Raw genomic sequence first — 18,999 nt, 5'->3', positions numbered from 1 at the left:
TTATAGTCTGTGCCCAGTAAATATCAGAGGAGCCAGGGCCTTCAGTGGAGCGCTGAATTTTTTTGAAATTTGAGTTAACATGTTGAATAGGGAGAATGATAAGCTGCGCTATCCAGGTGCCGGAGGGAACGGGGATTATGTGATTTGAAGTGGCTGCAATTATTTTTACTTCACCTCTGAAATCACTGTTTAGCATGCCTGGAAAGACCTGAATTCCTTGTAGGGAGGTGCTGGCCCTCCCTAGAATGAGGCCAAAAGTATTTGGGGCTAATGGACCATAAACTCCTGTTGATATGAGGAGGGGACTGGAATCTGGAGTTAGTATTGCCTCGGAGGTGGCACAGAGGTCCATTCCTGTGCTCCCTGCTGTTGCCATCCATAAGTCGGAGATACTGCTGCAGCGTGGTGGATAGATGGGAGTGCAGGTATTGTGGGTGGGGATGGTTGAACAAACCGCATTGCCCCTGGGTTTGTTTTGGCTGGGGCCTGGGGCTGGCCCCACTGGTAGTTTCCCTGCCACCGAGGTTTGAGGGGTTGATTATTAATGTCTGTTTGGGATCGACACTCAGATGCCCAGTGGAAGCCCTTTCTACCTCGTGGGCAAATAGAGGACGGGTGCTTGACCTTGTTATTGCTTAAAGGAGGGGCGACGGGGCGGGAGGCGGTTTTATTGGGGCAGTGTTTAGCAAAATGACCAGGTTGCTTACAGGTAAAGCACATAGGGGGACTATCTAGACTCTTTTTTAGATCTTGAAAGGCTGCGCCGATGGCTAGCCCAAGGGTTTGGGTAGGTCCAATATTGGCACAAAGTTTTATGTAATTGCTGAGGTCAGTATTGCGGAAAGGAAGAATGGCAGCCTGACACGCGGCGTTAGCGTTTTCGAAAGCCAGATGTTTAATAAAGTCACTTTCGCTTTCACTATCTCCAAACAGGCGCTCTGCAGTGCTCTGTAAGCGGCTAAGGAACTCAGGGCATGGCTCCTCGGCGCCCTGCCGCACGTTGGCGAGTGAGGAAGTAGTAGCGCCTTTTTGAGGAAGTTTTTTCCAGGCTTTAAGCGCGGCCGTTTGTACTTGGGCAAGGAGGCCAGAACTAAATTGATCCTGCTTCTGATTAGTTTGGTAGGGTTTTTGACCTAAAAACCTTTTTAGTGTCCAATCTTTAGAGTCAGCCTTACGGATATTACGGGCGGCGAAATTTTTACTATTCTCTTCATATTCAGATTTCCATAACAGAAAATCGCCACCAGTTAAGGCTGCTCTGGCTAGCTGAAACCAGTCAGGCACGAGCTCTTGATCGCTCAAGCTTTCGAGAAGAGCAAGTGTGAAAGGGGCAGTAGCGCCATAGGAGTGTACTGCTTTCTTTAGTTTTTCTAAATATTTCAGACTAAGGAGTTTGTATTTAGCGGCGGACCTGGAGGGGGGGGGGGTACTTTCAGGGGCGTCTTCGCCCTCTGATCCAGAGCCAGAATGGGAATTGGCCTCACTGCCATTTTCGTCATGATCGCCATCTTGGGATTCATGGTCTGCTGGCGCGTTGCCATTTTGTGCATTTGAATCAGGTTGTTCTTGGTCGCCATCCTGGGCACCAGAGCTTTGGCGGGCTTCGCTAGAGGAGGCGGGCGGTTGTCGGGCCTGGCTTCTGGTGACCGGGAAGGCGAGTGTTGCAGTTTTGGGAAATGTAAGAGATAAAACGCTTTGGGTGGCTAACTGAACACCGGCAAGCAGTTCAGTGGCTTGCTCAAGTTGCCAGGTGAGGGAATCTTTAAAGGCGGCAACGGCTTCATGCAAGGGCGGTGGCTATTTAATTGCGGCCGGGTAGAGGAGGGGCGGGTGTAAATTCCAGGGCGGGTGTAAAGTTGGCTGCAGGGTGACTGCATAAGGGGGGGGGTTGGAAGGCTGGGAGGTGACGCAGCTCACCCTTTTGATAGGAGATGCCACCGTTTTTAGAATCTGCGCCTTCTAAGGCCTTATGGGAAGTTTCTGGGGCGCTCAAGGAGTGAGTGGGGGGGGGGCGGTAGGGCTAATTGGTGGCTCTTCGGGCATGTCGATGGTAATGGAGCTACAGACTGAGGCAGGATGGGAATGTAGTTTTAAGATATTTTCTCCTTCTTTGATAATGTTTCTATCTGGGGCACTGCAGACTGAAGCGGGGCAGGAATGTAGTTTTCAGGTATTTTCTCCTTCTTTGATAATGTTTTTAATATCTGGGGCAAGAGGGGTGACTTTCAACATATCATAAATCAATTGCCAATAGTTAAAGACTGTTACTGGACTCTTTTCTGGACCAAATGTTCTATAATAGTCATTTAAACAGTCTCCTACCCTCTCCCAGCACCTTTGATCGATAGTACCCTCCTGGGGAAACCAAGGGCAGGTTCTGAGTATGAAATCAAAGAAATGAATAAGATCTTTTTTCTTGACTTTAACTCCTCGTGTCTTGAGGGCTTCCTTTACTTGACTAATAAACAACAGGTGAGTGGAGGATCCTTGTCCCATAATGAGGATGGGGGCCTACCTGTTCCGAAGTTTTCTTGTGAAGTTTTTTGTTAATCTCCTTTTCTGCCGCTGAAGAGTGGCCTTTTCCTCAGCCGAGATGTGGAGAGCGCTCTCCCTCGCTGGTGAAGCGGCGTTCCTGTCCTGGTGTGGCCGTCAAGCCCCACGTTGGGCGCCAGCTGTGAAGGTCGACCCGGCCTGCGGGACACTAATGTGGGCTTGAGTACCAGTCAGGGAGGAATGCTATGGGACAAGAGACACGAAGGACAACAGCCAGACAGAGTTCAGATCAAGCCGCAAGCTGCAAAATTTTATTGAAGGGGCTGAGCATATATACTCTAGGGAGGAGGGGGGTGGCGGGTAAGGATAGGTGGCGGTCTGGGATTGGCAGCAGCTGTTGCTGGGGGAAGTGGCAGAGGTAAGGTGATTGTTTCTGGCTATTACTGAGGGAAATAGCAGAAGTAAGGTTAGGAGGCAATTACTGATTGGTGGTCGCACTGACTGCCTGAGGCGTTGGCTGGGCGGTAACTGCGAGAAAGGGCTCGAACCTTCTTCCGTGAAGAAGGCTGAGTATACTGTAGACCGTTACTGTATCAGTTCTGGCAGCCATTATGTGCTCTTTGATATTGCTGAAGGCAAGTGCTGTCTTAAGCGTCCCCAACACCACTCTAATCCACATTCTGTTCCTCCATTCTGTGTACCCTGCGATGGTGATGTCCTCTCCACCTCTAGATCAAGAGGGGGCTTAGATTCCACATGGATGATGGATACAATTCCTCTGCTTGCCGTTGTAGAAACTCTTGATTCCCTGGTATGGTGGTTGACCATCTTCACCTCCCTGTTAGCTGACTCAGGTAAGTCCAACGAACCAGAGAGTAGGAGTTGCAACTCTGCTGAGGCTCAGAGCCCAGCTGACACATGGGCAGTCCAGAGATTCAAGTCCCCTGAGTATGTACCATCCCTAGTGCCAACCACAGGTTCAGTAAAAATGACAGAAGAAGCACGTGTAGAAAGGTTACATCTGAGTCCAACTCCATCACACTCAGGAGCACAAATTTCAGAGCAGGACCCTTTGACATGGCACAGGATTCCAAATCCATCTGCCATGACCATATGCCCGGTGGATCTCCATAGCTTTCAGGAGAGCCAGCACCTAGGGTTGTATTTACTTTGGCTCTCTCTGGGGTCCTGCTGAGGTGTGTGTAAGTGCAACCCCTCTGATGACCTCCTGACTCTTTGGAAGACTCTTAGCCATATAAACTCATTTGTCTTTGTCATTTCCCCCTTTTATTCAAGGCCAAAAAGCAGTTTTTAACACTTGATCCACCATATAGGCTGAGATATTCTGCTGGTCTGAGTCGACCCTTTAATTCAAGGTCTCTTTCTAGTTGCATCACGAGTTAGTGATTGGTAGGTCCCTTTACTTTTTAAGCAAATACCATGCAATGGGCTGGATTAAACAATGGGAATTGATTAGCTAATGGTTTTGAGGCCCCAAAAAGTCTACATTAAGGTGTTATCAAGGCAATGCCTTCTTCCCAAGACTGGCATTCTGGGGGCTGGCTGCCAGTAATCCTTGGTCCTGGACTCCTCTGTTACATGACCATGCTCATGGCAGACTCTCTTGACCTCTACCTTCTCTTTCAGTTTCCATTGACCTTCAACTTCTTGCTTCCTATGGCTTTTTATCTATCTGAATTTTATGCTGCTTATAAAGGACTCCAGTAATGAAGACCCATCATGATTGTGTTGGGCCACACCTTAACTTAAGTAACATCTTAAAGAGATCTTATTTAAAATGGATCCATACTCACAGGAACGGATTAAGTTTAAGAACATGTTTTTCTGGGGTACATAGTTCCAAGCCAGCACAGAAGAGCAGATTGTCATTAACGAACAGGAGAAAAGCTTAAAAAGAGCATCTGCAAAAAACCAACAGAGGTTTACGTTACTCACTTTACCATCGCATGCTGCAAAATCTACACCTTCAGGTAAGTACTTTACCAGACACCATGGTATAGGCATGGGAGGCTTCAGTTCAAGGAAACAGAAAAGTAGATAACTATCATATCTGTATTTATGTTAAAAAAAAAAAAAAGCACTTATTATTTATATTCTTTGTAATTTCATATTTTTATTCTTTATAATTTTGTGTTATACATATGAAAATGTAGATCAAAATGAGGGATTACAAAAATGGCCATAAATTTTTTCTCTCTCTGAACCCATATCATTGCAATTTGACATTACAGATTAGCAGGTGGATCTATTTTCCACATTTGACTGGGGTATGAGGAAAGGTGACTCTTGCACATTGGAGCTTGCCCATATGAACAAGCACATGTGCCTAGCAAGTTGGAGAGTGACAGACCACATACAGAGGAGACAATCCATGCCAGCTAAGTCATCCCAGACCAATCACCTGTCAAACTGGGCTGATTGCAGAGAGTTAGTTGAATAAGACTTTCAGAGACCAGAAGAACCAACCAGCAGAGCTCAGTCAAAATTGCAAGTCTATCAAATCACAAGCCAAATCAATGCTTGTTGCTTGAAGGCACTAAGATTTATTTGTTTGTTTGTTTACTGGTTTTAATCAGAGAAATTGTATGTTTCCAGAAAAATCATATAAACACCTATTCAAGTTTGACATTTTCCCTATTGTTAACTTTTTGCATTAGTGTGATATAATATTATTACAATTGATGAAACTACATTATCATAATTATACTATTAACTATAGTCCATAGCTTATATTAAGGTTCACTGTTTGTGTTGTGCAGTTCTATGGGGGTTTTTCTGTGTTTATATTCTGCTAACATATAGACAACCTAAAATTTCTCCTTTTAACCACATTCAAATATACAATTCAGTAGTGTTAATTACATTCATAATGTTTTGCCATTCACCACCATCCACCACCAAAACTTTTTTCTATCACCCCAAAGAAAAACACTGTAACAATTAAGCATTAATCCCCCCTTCCCTACTCTTACCTCATATTCTAGTTTATGAATTTGCATATCCTTATTATTTCACATAAGTGAGAAGATAAAGTACTTTTCCTTTTGTGTCTGTCTTATTTCCTTCAGCATGATGTCTTTGAGGTCCTTCCATATTATCGCATGTATTAGAACTTCATATCTTTCTATGGCTGAATAATATTCCATTGTACATATATGCCATCTTTGTTTATCCGTTCATCTGTTGATGGACACTTGGGTTGTTTCTACCTTTTAGCAATTGTGAATAATGCTGCAATGACTATCAGTATGCAAATATCTCTTCAAGCCCCTAATTTTTTGGGGGGGACGTATATGTTAGAAGTGGGATTGCAAGGTCATATAGCAATTCTATGCTTAACGTTGTTTAAGGAGATGTCCAATTGTTTTCCACAGTGACTGCAGCATTTTACCTTACCACTAACAATGAAAGAGTTTTCCTAATATTCTTCATACTCCACAACTTGGCATTTTCCATTATTTTCATGGTAGCCATTCTAGTAGGTTTGAAATGGTATTTCTTTATGGTTTAGATTTGCATTTCCTAACAGCTAATGATGTTGAGCATTTTTTCATGTGAATATTGGTTATTTGTATATCTTCACTGGAGGAATGTTTGACCAATCTGCCCATTTTTAATTGGGTTGTTTGTCTTTTTGTTGTTGAGTTACAAGATTTCTTTACATATACTGGATATAAAACCCTTATCAGATTTTTGTGTCCAAATATTTTCAGTTTATCAGCTCTTGGAATCTTATGGATTTTTCAGAATTTTCTGTATACAGGATCATGTTATCTGCAAATAAGGATAATTGTACTTCTTTTCAGTTTGGATGCCTTTCATTTATTATTCAAGTTGTCCTAGGTACAACTTAGAGTACAATTTTGAATAACAATGGTGACAGTGGATATCCTGGCCTTGTTCCTTATCTTAGGGGGAAAGCATTCAGTCTTTCATCATTGAGTATGATGTTAGTTGTGGGCTTTCATATATGCCCTGTATCATATTGAAGACATTTTCTTCTCGTCCTAGCTTTTTAAGTGTTTTTATAAAGAAGGTGTGCTTGATTGGGGTAAATGCATTTTCTGCATCAATTGAAATGATCATGTAGTTTTTTCCTTCATTCTATTAATGGGGTATGTAATCAATTGATTTACTCATGCTGAACCACCTTTGTGTATCTGGGATAAATCCCACTTCATCATGGTATATAATCCTATTAATATGCTATTGGATTCTGTTGGTTATTATTTTGTTGAGGAATTTTTTACATCTATATTAATAGGGGATACTGGTCTTTTCTTGTGGTATCTTTATATGGCTTTGGTATTAGGGTGATGCTGGCCTTCTAGAAGGAATTAGTAAGAGTTTGAGCAGAATTAGTATTAATTATTCTTCAAATGTTTGATAAAATTCATCAGTGAAGACTTCTGGTTCTGGGCTTTTCTTTGTTGAGAGATTATTCATTGCTTTTAACAGTTTTTAAAAATTTGAAAAGTAAGGAATTTGAAATAGATTTGTTTTCATGGCCTAAATGAGCAGGATTAAGATCAATAATTTAATTAATATAGCAGCCATTGTTTTTTTTAAAGATTTATTTTTTATTTATTTCTCTCCCCTCCCCCCCCCAGTTGTCTGCTCTCTGTGTCCATTTGCTGCGTGTTCTTCTGTGTCCACCTGTATTCTTGTCAGTGGCACCCGGAATCCGTATCTCTTTTTGTTGTGTCATCTTGCTGCATCAGCTCTCCGTGTGTGCAGAGTCACTCCTGGGCAGGCTGCACTTCTTTTGCACTGAGCGGCTCTCTTTATGGGGTACACTCCTTGTGGTTGGGGCTCCCCTATGCAGGGGACACCCCGATGTGGTACAGCACTCCTTGTGCACATCAGCACTGCGTATAGGCCAGCTCATCACATGGGTCAGGAGGCCCTGAGTTTGAACCTGGACCTCCCATGTTGTAGGCAGATGCCCTATCCATTGGGCCAAATCTGCTTCCCCAGCCACTGTTTTCTGACAATGGAAAGTGTAAAGAACCTAAATGCCATTCATTTAATTAATTTTTTATAAAGTTAGATGGTCACATTTATGTAAAATTTTACCTATTTATAAAAACTTTAACATTACATCATAAATCTTTTAAAATGCTAATTTAGAAATCTTCAAAACACTGTTATTGGCTTCACAATATTCCTAATGTGTAACTAGCATGATTTATCTAACCTCTTGTTTGTTGAAGAATTAATTTCTGCTGTTAAGAACAGTGCTGTGAAAATCACCCATATAGTACATTTTTTAAAATTCTGATAAAATTCTTAGATGTGTTAAGTGTCAAAAGGACATTAAAAAATTTAAACGCATTTGATATTTGCTTCCAACTTGTTTTCTAGGAAGGTTAAGCCAAATAAAACTTCTAACAGCAGAATATCAACATGTTTGTCTCACTCCTGTAATTACTTTCCTGGGTGTATTTACTACAATTTAAAAACATGAACTCATGTTTGCAATCTGTAATACCTAAACAAACTACAGGTATTGCACATAGAGTACACATTTGAATTGTCTTGTATAGATAGGTACTTAGGTGCCAAAACGAATGGCACAAAAGTTATTGTTATCCTAACTTGTCATGTCCTCCTTCTGTTACTCTGTTGAATTTTCCCCACATTTCTTTTGCCTAGAAGAGACTACATGTAGCTCCATATGGGATCTATTTTAAAAGTTGTGTGGTTTAGATGCCAACTGCCTTTTGCAGCAATAGACATAGAATCTAAAAGTAAATCCATCTTAGAGTCCTTCTCATATAGTATTTTCTCTTCCTACAATAGCATGAATATATAAGAAATTTGTTATAGGTGGTAGGAAAAACTGAAGCTGCATTGACTAAATTATTTCAGTAAGTTATTTCTAATAACTAAATCAGTGGTACCAAATATTTATTGCTATCCACACAGATAGAGGATACAACTTTTTCTTTGAGCAAAGAGAGTTGTGATTTGTGATCAAAATATTTCATTAGATCAAAACTGATCATTCTACCAGTATGAATGAATCAACCTCATCCATTTACACTTCGATGCATTTAAGCCAACTCCTCCTATTGCACAAGGTATTTTCAATTACAAGACTTCATTTCATGGAGAATGAAAGGCTTTTTCCTCTGCGAAGTCATCAGGAATCAGTCTATAGGTAAGGGAGTTGTTTTGAGGGACTGGCATCCTTTTATTCCTGAAAGAATATTGCATAGGTGTTCACCAACTTCTCATCCAAGTAAGGTTGGCTTTGATCTCACAGACTCTTGAGCGGAAAGTGTGTCATATTTGGACACACAGCCATCTGCAGTTGGAGCTCACTGTCCTTTGGGATTGAGCTCAGTAATCAATATGATGAAGCACAAAGAGTTTTTTCTCAACTGCAATCTTCATTTATATTTTAGAAATGGCTGGCCTTAAGATTTTTTAAATGAAATTTCAGGAAAGAAAATGTCATTAACTAGAAAAAAAGCCATATTAATAGGGAAAAAATGTGTTCTGGCCATCTGTCTTTAAATTAATCACCAACTGTTTTTGTCTAGGTGACTTAGCAACTCATATTTTAAAAGAAAGTAGGATGCAAACAAAAAATATAACTGCCTCCTTCTTTGAAAATTAAGTAAATGAAACATTGCCCTTTATGGTCTCTCAAAAGTGTTAGCCTGAAGTTCAAGCTTTTCTGTTCATCACCCTCCAAGCCATGAACTCAGGTTGTATTACTGCTTAACTGGTGCTCTTAAACACTGCTCTATGCTGTAGTCGTTTCTCCTTCCCCTTTTGCTCGTTTACAGTAACTCACAATTCCTTGTTCCCTGACATACGTCTCAAAGATATACTACTCTTCTTTACTCTCCCCCACAAATTGCCTGCACATCCTATTTCCCACCCAGGGATACCTGCCATCTTTCCACTATCAATTAAAATGCCATATTGTCTTACTAATGCTAGATTAAACATTGATATTTTCCTTATGCACACAAAAATGTACCCTGTATCTTGTATATATCACACTAGTGTGTCTTTAGATTTATATTTAGGTTGATACTTTGTATGCTTTTTATCTTTACTGTTTTTAACTTATCCTTTTAATTGCTTCCATAGATTTTGTAACATATAGCACAAGTCTTAAGTATAATAGGACCTTAATAAATACTCGTTAAATGGAAATAAATCATTTTAGTGGACTCTAAAAGATGTATGCTTTGAAATGATGAGAACTAAAATTCTATCAAGAGAGAAAGTTACAAATGGCATAACAAAAAATGACAACAAAAACAGCAAAATATTAATTTTCTCTCTTGATCCTTAGCAAATTTTAGAATAATTTATCAAAAAGGTGGTAATGCACACTGTTTGGGTCTACTTTTCCTAAAGGCAGATGATCTCAAAGTTGAAATACTGAGGGGTGTGTGTTGTGGGTGCAGTGGAGATGGTAGAGAATAGAAGGAAATTTCCTTGTTAGTGGTAGTGATAAATATTTGTGTCTAAAAAGATCACATCTCCAGTGGGAAACAAGTTTACCATTTAGGAATCTATAAACTCTTTAGAGACTGGTCCTGTGTTACAGTCCACTTTGTATGCCCAGCACTGAAGTTGGCTCCTGAAATAAAAAAATAATTAATTTTGTTTGAACTAAACTGGGTATTAGTATGATGCAATGAAATTTTCTCATTAACTTGAGTTTTTTAAGACATACCTTGCCTACTTTATAAAAATATTTGAAACTCTTTAAATATTAAAGGAACTATACTACAAAGGAAAAAGAAATGAAAGCAGAACAAACACATTTGAAAAGTGTAATAATATGACATTTACTACCAAGCATATGATTGTAGTTTATTACAATTCAACATGACATTCTATTGTACTTTGAGTTTTCTGGCATATGATACAAAGAGAATCATATGAGTTTGTGTATGTTTCATGATCTTATATATTAAAAAGGTATAAATCTGATATTAGTGGCAATTTTTTAATTTAAGGGGGAATTTTTCACCTCAGTCCTTACATAAGGGAAATTAGACACCATTTTGGTAAAAAACAAAACAAAACAAAACACAAAACACTTCATGCTATTGTTCAAACGATTCTGGAATTTAGAAGTAAAGAATCCTGAATTTGAATCCTCAGTCCTACTGGTTATATAACAATTGGACACATTCCTTAACCCTACCAAGTTTGAGTTTTCTCATATGTAAAATGAGAATAATGCCAGTGCCTATCTTGTAAAATTGTCTTGAGTTAATATAGGGTATGTAGAAAGTATTCAATAAATGATAAAATTTGATGCTTTTTTTTTGTTTCCCCGAGGGCTAATTTATGACAGAGATGCACACTAGAAAAATCAGAGGATTTAGAAAATAAGTCTGTCCATTAGACTGTCATTTTGAAAATAATCTTGTGATATGTGTTGGATCACAGTCAACTCATGGTTATTTCTGTGTTGGACTTCAAGTGTTGATATTTCACATCTCTGATAAAAAAGAGAGCTGACTATGAGAAATTTAGTTGATATCCTGGTATGAAAACTAAGATCACAGTGTCTTAATCAGATAGAGGCCTGGGTCCTCAGAGGGGTCTGGAGAAAGACCAAACATTTCTTCTTAAAAGGATTTCAGAATCTGACTGTCATTAATGATCCCAGATGTTTTTACTATCTAGTTTAAATATGGATCCCTGGAGGTCAGAGAGTAATTGTCTATTAACTAGTTCTAAAAGCTTAAGAGAATCAACTGCAAAAATTAGTAAGAGTTCTGCTAAAGCTTTACGTATTAGAAATTTTTATTGGAAAGGTAAATTATTTATGGATCATAGTTATAGTTAGCTTAAAAGTGAGATTTCAACCTCAAATTTTGTATAATTCTTTCTTTCTTTCTCTCTCTCTCTCTCTCTCCCTCTCTCCCCCCCCCCCCACCCCAGTTGTCTGTTCTCTGTGTCTATTTGCTGCATCTTCTTTGTCTACTTCTGTTGTTGTCTTTCAGCAGCTCTCCTTACAGGGCGCACTCCTTGCGCATGGGGCTCCCCTACGCGGGGGACACCCCTGCATGGCAGGGCACTCCTTGTGCGCATCAGCACTGAGCATGGGCCAGTTCCCCACGGGTCAAGGAAGCCCGGGGTTTGAACCGCAGACCTCCCATGTGGTAGACGGACGTCCTAACCACTGGGCCAAGTCCACTGCCTGTATAATTCTTAATATCACACTCTTAATTCTACATATCCATTTATCAGAAATAATATGATTATGAGTCAAAATAGAGTAGCACTCTCCATACATACAAAAACCATTGTGAAAGTGCATAATACCAAAGGCATAAAAACAATCTCTGAAAATTAGTCAAAGAGAGAGGACATGATCATGAAGGCTTGAATTGTCAAACAGACTCACCCAAAATACCCATATGTATATAGCGCCAATATTCAGGAGGCACCAACCTGTCATGCCCCATTTCCAAAATCCCTTTACTTCACCAGGATGTGTTTAATTTCAGTCTTTACAGATGAGTATAAGCCAAGTTAACATAGGAAAATCATTATTAATACCTTCCACACTTTAGTGCAACTACAGTACATAAATTGAAAGTTTATTTACAATAATCAATTTAGACAGAACAGATAGACCCTGCTAAAAGCAACCCTAGATATGTACTCTGTACACACACACACACACACAAACCCTGCATGCCCTTCATGTATTTCTTGGCCAGTAAATTCTATTAGTCAGTGTTTTCAAGTTGTACTCAGGGTTCATGCATGCATCATGTGTCTCTATAGAGAGACGAATGAATTAAAGTTTCATTGTTATTCTTTCCATTCCAAACAACAAGAATTGGAATGCAGAAGCTTTCTCAACAGCAATGATGGAAGCTAGAAGCAAGTAGATTAATATCTTCATATTGTTGAATAATATTTTTAGCAAAACCTTTTAAGAATGAAGGAAAAATAAAAACATTGACACATAAAAATCTGAGGTCACTACCAACAGCCCTGCATTAAGCATTGTTTAAAGGCATACTTCAGAAGAAGTAGGATGATCTCATGGTTTGATATGCTAAAAGATCGTTGAGCAAATAAAATGGTATATTTCATTATGCTCTTATGTGAATATTATATAAATCAATATAACGTTTTTTCAAAAGTATAAAAGCAAGGGAGGAAGACAGACTGACTGATCTAGCATGCCTCTCTTCAAAATACTATAAGGAAATACTGAGTACCGCTTGATTCCAGAAGAGGAAGGACCAAGTTTCAGTGGCTGGTAATAGACATTTTAGAGAAATTGCAAGTTCAGCTAGATCGGATGATGGGTTACATGAGATAGCAGAAATGAGTCTAGAGAGATATGTAGGGGACCTATAATTGGGTGTCTTGTGAGGGTAGATTTTCTGATTTTTCTGTGCCATCACTGTTTCTAATATCTACTTCTAAAATTGCACTTACACTAGATGATGATAACTTACTTACATATCTTTCCTTGTATAATATGAAGCCTTCAATGGAAATACCACTCAATAGCTAACCATTTCCAGTACATTGTAGTTGCTAAAAGCCTAAATGACTAAATTGTTAACACTGTGTTCCTTCACTTCCCCAGACAGATCTAAGTCTTCCTTCTCCATGAGTTTGTCTGTCCACATAACCTGTACATACTTCTATTATTACACTTGCTTGTTAACAAATATTGTCTTTGTTAGACTATTAACTCTTTTTTTTTAAAGATTTATTTATCTATTTAATTCCCCCCCACCCCCACTCCGGTTGTCTGTTCTCTGTGTCTATTTGCTGCTTCTTGTTTCTTTGTCTGCTTCTGTTGTCGTCAGCGGCATGGGAAGTGTGGGCGGCGCCATTCCTGGGCAGGCTGCACTTTTCTTTCGCGCTGGGTGGCTCTCCTTACGGGTGCACTCCTTGCGCGTGGGGCTCCCCTACGCGGGGGACACCCCTGTGTGGCGCGGCACTCCTTGTGCGCATCAGCACTGCACATGGGCCAGCTCCACACGGGTCAAGGAGGGCCCGGGTTTGAACCGCGGACCTCCCATGTGGTAGACGGATGCCCTAACCACTGGGCCAAGTCCGTTTCCCATAGACTATTAACTCTTAACCATACCTGTCACAAGACCCTTCATAAAAGTTAGCTCAATAAACAAACACATATATATATGCATTAGTAAATGAAACCACACTCTGCAATGGTCTGAAGTTATGTGATAAGCACCCTACAAGGAGAAGTATCAATGGTGTGCTAGAGTTGATATATGCCAGCTCTCAAGATGCAATTGATAAATTTTCAAGAATTTTATGAGCTAATCAGCATCACATTGGTATGTGGAAATTGGCCATGATAGAAAGAATGTACACTATAGAAATCAACAAATGTTAAAAACCCAGGTGGCCCCCCTTCCCCTCACCCAAAAGCCAGTTGTAAAACATTTACCAGCACATCATGGTTAGATCCTTATCCTTATTCAGATGTTTATACATACTGTATCTTGGAGAGAATGAAAAAAATACAAATAATCTGGGCAGGATCCAGCTGCTCTACAGCTGTTTTAATGCAGATCAAGATCACTCATGAGACTAAAACCCCCCTCATTCCTCCCAGCCAAGCCCAGGATATGAGATGACTGATTTATAAGGCCTTGGAAAACTGCATTAGTTACACTAGGCACCTACCATTAGATGACTGATTTTCCACTGACTAATTCTTAGACGGAGAATGCTTTCCCTCTTACACATAAGGGAAAGGACAAGAAAGCATATTTTGTTTAGTCAGCTGTTTGTAGTTATTTGTGAGTTACTTTTTGTCAGTCTTCACTTAATTTCATTCATTTTGCATGTTTGAAACTCAGGTTTTGAATGAAGTCATGGTCTTGTGCTCATGACATGAGTTTGCAATGAATTTAACCCTTCAAAACAAAGCAATTGACTTAGGTTGAAGTTTTAGTACAGAAGAAAATTGTAAGGCAATATAAATGGAAGCACTTCAATAACTACAAAGAAAATAATATTAGTAGTTATCTTCTGGCAATATAAAATTGCTGAGACCTGCTCAGCAATAGGTCTGCACAAAGGGAAGGCAGCACAAAACTGAAGAAATAAAAGGGCAGAAAGACAAAAGAGAGGAAAGATGGGACCAGGGGACTTCACAGCTTTTGAAACTGAGAGCCTCAACACCCGTTTCCACATCATAATTATTTGAAAGCCAATGAGCAGCTGTTTGCTACAGGAAGCAACTTGCAACATCTTCTACAATAGCAGGAAGCAACTTGTAACATCTTCTACAATAGCAGGAAGCAACTGCAACATCTACAATAAGGTAACATTTACAATAACAGGAAGCAATTACAACATCATCTACAACAACAGGAAGCAACAAATAGGTAAGCCAGTTTCCACAAAATAAAATAGCCTATTTTGCCCATTTAGGTGTGGTAAGTATGACAAGAAGTTTGCCTAAGTAATTCTTTCATTCAACAATAGTGAGGCACCTACTAAATGCTAGCCACTGTGCTAAGCACAAAAGATCCATTCAGATGCAAATCAGTAATGGTCCCTGTAGCAGTTTGATATGGTTATGAATTCCAAAAATTGATATTGGATTATGTTTGTAATCTAGTCTGTACCTGGGTATGACTGAGTTATGATTAGGGCTTTGATTGGGCCTCATCAATAGGGCTTTGAGTCCCCACCCCTTGGTGGGTGCGGACTCACAGATAAAAGGCATGGGAAAGGACAGAGTTGAGAGTTTTTGATGTTATCACCACTAGATAGAGCATCTCAACAGAAGGTCAATAAAGAAACAGAGATCTTGAATAATACATTAGAGGATATAGACCTAATAGGCATATACAGAACATTACACTCAAATACAGTGGGATACAAATTCTTCTCAAGCACATGTGGATCATTCTCCATGATAGACCACATGCTAGGCCACAGAACAATTCTCAATAAATTACAAGAGATTGAATTTATACAAAGTAATTTCTCTGACCACAATGGAATGAAGTTGGAAATCAGTAAGGGACAGGGAACCAGATTAAGCACAAAGATATGGAAGCTAAACAATATACTCTTAGACAGTGGATCAAGGAGGAAATTGCAAAAGAAACCAGTAACTACCTTGAAATGAATGAAAATGAAAACAAGACATATCAAAACCTATGTGATGCAAAAATAAAACACAGAAGTAAGCCAGGCACTAAAGGACAAATATTAAATGACCTTACTCATATGACTTAAGCAAATTGAGCAGACTCACAGAGGCAGCATCTGGAAGATAAGTTAACAGGAGACAGAAAGGGATAGAGGGTAGCAAGCTAATGCCCACATGGGCCAAAGCTATGATTTGGTGGAAGGGAGTGGATGGGCAGTGGATGGACATGACAGTGGTGCAGTGATGTGATGGGTTTGGCATTGCTGGTCTGTGTGGGGAAGTAGGGTGGGAGGGTTGGGTTGGACTATTCTTGGAACTAGGGGCAGGTTTGGAGGAAGGAGTAGGCAAACTCTGGGGATTTGCAGGTCTGTGGTTATAACTACAAGGTTGGGAATGCTCTTCTGGCAAGTATGTAGAGAAGGGTTACTGATGCAGGGTATCAGGTATGGAGGGGATATGCAGGATAAGGCTCACCTGGGGCATGCTTCTCTGAAAAATGTAAGTGTTCATCTTGTCATCGTGTGTTATCTCAGTGGGCAGAGACCCATACAATAAACAAGAAAATATCGAACTCCCATCCTGGGAGGTCCTGCTATGTTCTTAGCAAGAGGGACAAGAGTCCCTCGAGAACACAGGCAGTGGCTAATAAAAGAAAACAGACCAACATATCATGCCCTCAGTATTATTGCAAGTAACTATGAATCTTATTCTTCAAAAATTGAATCTTAGTGGTTACCATAGTCTCCGAGGGGAAGGGGAGGGAAGAATAGAATAGATGGAACATAGGTCATTTTTAGGGCATTAGAATTGCTCTGCATGATCTTGCAATGACAGATATGGGCATTTAAAATTTTGTCAAAATCTATAAGTGTATTGTGCAGCCCGCAGATGCCATGGAGCGCCGCCAAGCCTACAAGCGCCGCAGAGAGCTGACTCAGCAAAGTGATGCAACAAAAAAAGGGAGACAAGCAAAAATAAAACACAGAAGAACATGCAGCAAATGGACACAGAGAGCAGACAGCAAGCAAGCTGTGGGGGTGGAGGGTGGGAAGTGTATGGTGCAAATATTAAACCATAATGTAAACCATTGACCATGGTTAGTAGCAATGATTTCATATTTAAACATCAATTGTAACAAATGTACCATCTGCATGTAAAATGTTATTAATAAGGGAGAGTAGAAAAGGGGAAGGATCTTGGGTATGTGGGAATCCCCTGTATTTTCTGTTGACTTTTCTGTAACCTAAACCTCTTCTTTGAAGATAAAGTGGGAAAGCAAGTAAGACACTGGGGGAATATACAGAAGAAATTTTCAATGTACATACAAGGCAACAGTACTTACGGTGATGAAAAACACAACATCTAGAACATTTTTATACTATTTCAGATTTTTTAATTTTTGCATTTTATTTGTTATTTTTAAAACTATTATTTCATTTTCTTATTAATTTTATTTGGTTATTTTATTGGCTTTGTTTTTAGAGAGATTTTGGATCAGAAGTGTCACAACTGTGGCAGAGGAGGATCACTGGTATGGCGTGTCAGTGATGGGGGATGGGAGGGGGGGTGCACCTGGGGCTTGCCTCTAAGGCATACGAATATGTTCAAGTGGTCATGGGGTGTTGTCTCTGTGCATGGAGGCCCACACAATAATTGAAAGAATATTGAATTCCTATCCCAGGGTGTACTGCTACATTCTTTAATACAACAGCAAGAATCCCCCAAGTATAAGGGCAGTGCCTAGTGAAGGAAAACAGACTATTATACCAGGCCTTTGATCTAGATGATTGTACTTAGGAACCTTTTCTTATATAATTGAAATTTAAGCCTAGTATTATATATTGCCTATGAGTTACTTCCTGAAGGCCTCCTTGTTGCTCAAATGCGGCTTCTCTCTAAGCCAAACTCAGCATGTCAATGCACTACCTTCCCTCCAACAAGGGACATGACTCCGGGGATGAGTCTCCCTGGTACTGAGGGATTATTGCCAAGCACTAACTGACAATGCATTTGTAAAAAGACCTTGACCAAAAGGGAGAAATATTATATACAAAAGAGTTTTTATGGCTAAGAGATTTCAAAGTGCATCAGGAGACCATCCCAGAGGTTACCCTTATGCTTGTCTCAGAAGGATCTCATTGACTGCCACAATATATAGTGCCTCAAAGTTCAGTGCTCCTGAGGACCCTAAAGATATCTAGACATTATAAGCAGGGCAGTCAAGCTCAGAAATTCTGCACCCTGTCAGTGGACCGGGAATTTATGCTCCCTATTGTAACAGATTCGTTTGAAGTTTCCCTACACATGGCTCTTCTGCCCCTTTTATTTGAACCTATAATTAGCACTATACTTGTTAAATATACATCCCAGAAACTTAAATCTTTGGTCTGTTCATGTGCGTTTGGTCTGTTCATTTGCTGAATTTCAGCAAAGTTGCAACACCTACTCTCCAGTTCACTAGATTCACCCAGGACAACTAAGAAGGAGATGATGCTGGACAGTGCCCATCTCAAGGAACAGAAGTGTCTGCAACTGCAAGCAAGATAGTTCCATCCATCTTCCCCATGGAATCTAGGCCCCCTCTCAATTAGAAACAGAGTGGGCATCACCATCCCAAAATCCTCAAGATTGGGGAATGATCAACAGACTAAAGTAGACATTATTATTCTATGATAGTCTTATTAATATTCTAGCAATGGAAGAACTTTTATCATGGACATAATGACAGTGGCCACCAAAAGTTCTGAGTGGAAGGAAAGGGAAGAATAGGTATAATAAGGGGACATTTTCAGGACATTGGAATTGTCCTACTTGACATTGCAATGACAGATACAGGTCATTATACATTTTGTCATAACCTATAAAATTGTATGGGACAGAGTGTAAACTATAACATAAACTATAGTCCCCTGTTAGTAGTAATGCTTCAATATGTGTTCATCAATTGTAACAATTCTACCACACTAATGAAAGATGTTGTTAATGTGGGAAAATGAGGGAGGGGGAGGAGGTAGGGCATATGATAATCCCTTAAATTTTTAATGTAATGTTTATATAATCTAAAGCTTATTTAAAATTAAAATAAATAAATAAATAAAAATAAACCAAGATAATAAACAAAAAGAAATGTATGTAACAAAGAGTCAGATAATTGAAAGGACTGAAGCTTCAAGAATAAGAGTAGGGAAAACGGACTTTGGCCCAGTGGTTAGGGCGTCCGTCTACCACATGGGAGGTCCGGGGTTCAAACCCCGGGCCTCCTTGACCCCTGTGGAGCTGGCCCATGCTCAGTGCTGATGCGCGCAAGGAGTGCCCTGCTACACAGGGGT

At 39.9% G+C, this 18,999-nt stretch overlaps 1 protein-coding gene across 1 annotated transcript; it reads right to left on the bottom strand.

Moving 5' to 3' along the window:
* Positions 1–318: 318 nt before the first annotated feature.
* LOC139439951 (endogenous retrovirus group K member 10 Gag polyprotein-like) lies at positions 319–3,103 on the bottom strand. Its single transcript, XM_071218386.1, has 2 exons — positions 2,996–3,103; positions 319–1,797 (listed from the first exon to the last, which is right to left on the bottom strand). Exons 1-2 carry the CDS (start codon positions 3,101–3,103, stop codon positions 319–321), a joined length of 1,587 nt encoding a protein of 528 aa, XP_071074487.1.
* Positions 3,104–18,999: the final 15,896 nt, after the last annotated feature.

The sequence above is a fragment of the Dasypus novemcinctus genome, chromosome 11 (assembly GCF_030445035.2).
Source record: "Dasypus novemcinctus isolate mDasNov1 chromosome 11, mDasNov1.1.hap2, whole genome shotgun sequence".
NCBI classification, from domain to species: domain Eukaryota; kingdom Metazoa; phylum Chordata; class Mammalia; order Cingulata; family Dasypodidae; genus Dasypus; species Dasypus novemcinctus.
This window is presented reverse-complemented; position numbering and strand designations above follow the sequence as displayed.

Bases quoted from the DNA above. Each gene is read 5' to 3' on its own strand.
- LOC139439951 (XM_071218386.1), bottom strand. From the start codon at position 3,103: ATGGCTGCCAGAACTGATACAGTAACGGTCTACAGTATACTCAGCCTT. The intron at 1,798-2,995 runs GTCAGTGCGACC...GCAATTAAATAG, and splicing joins CCCAGCCAACGCCTCAGGCA to CCACCGCCCTTGCATGAAGC.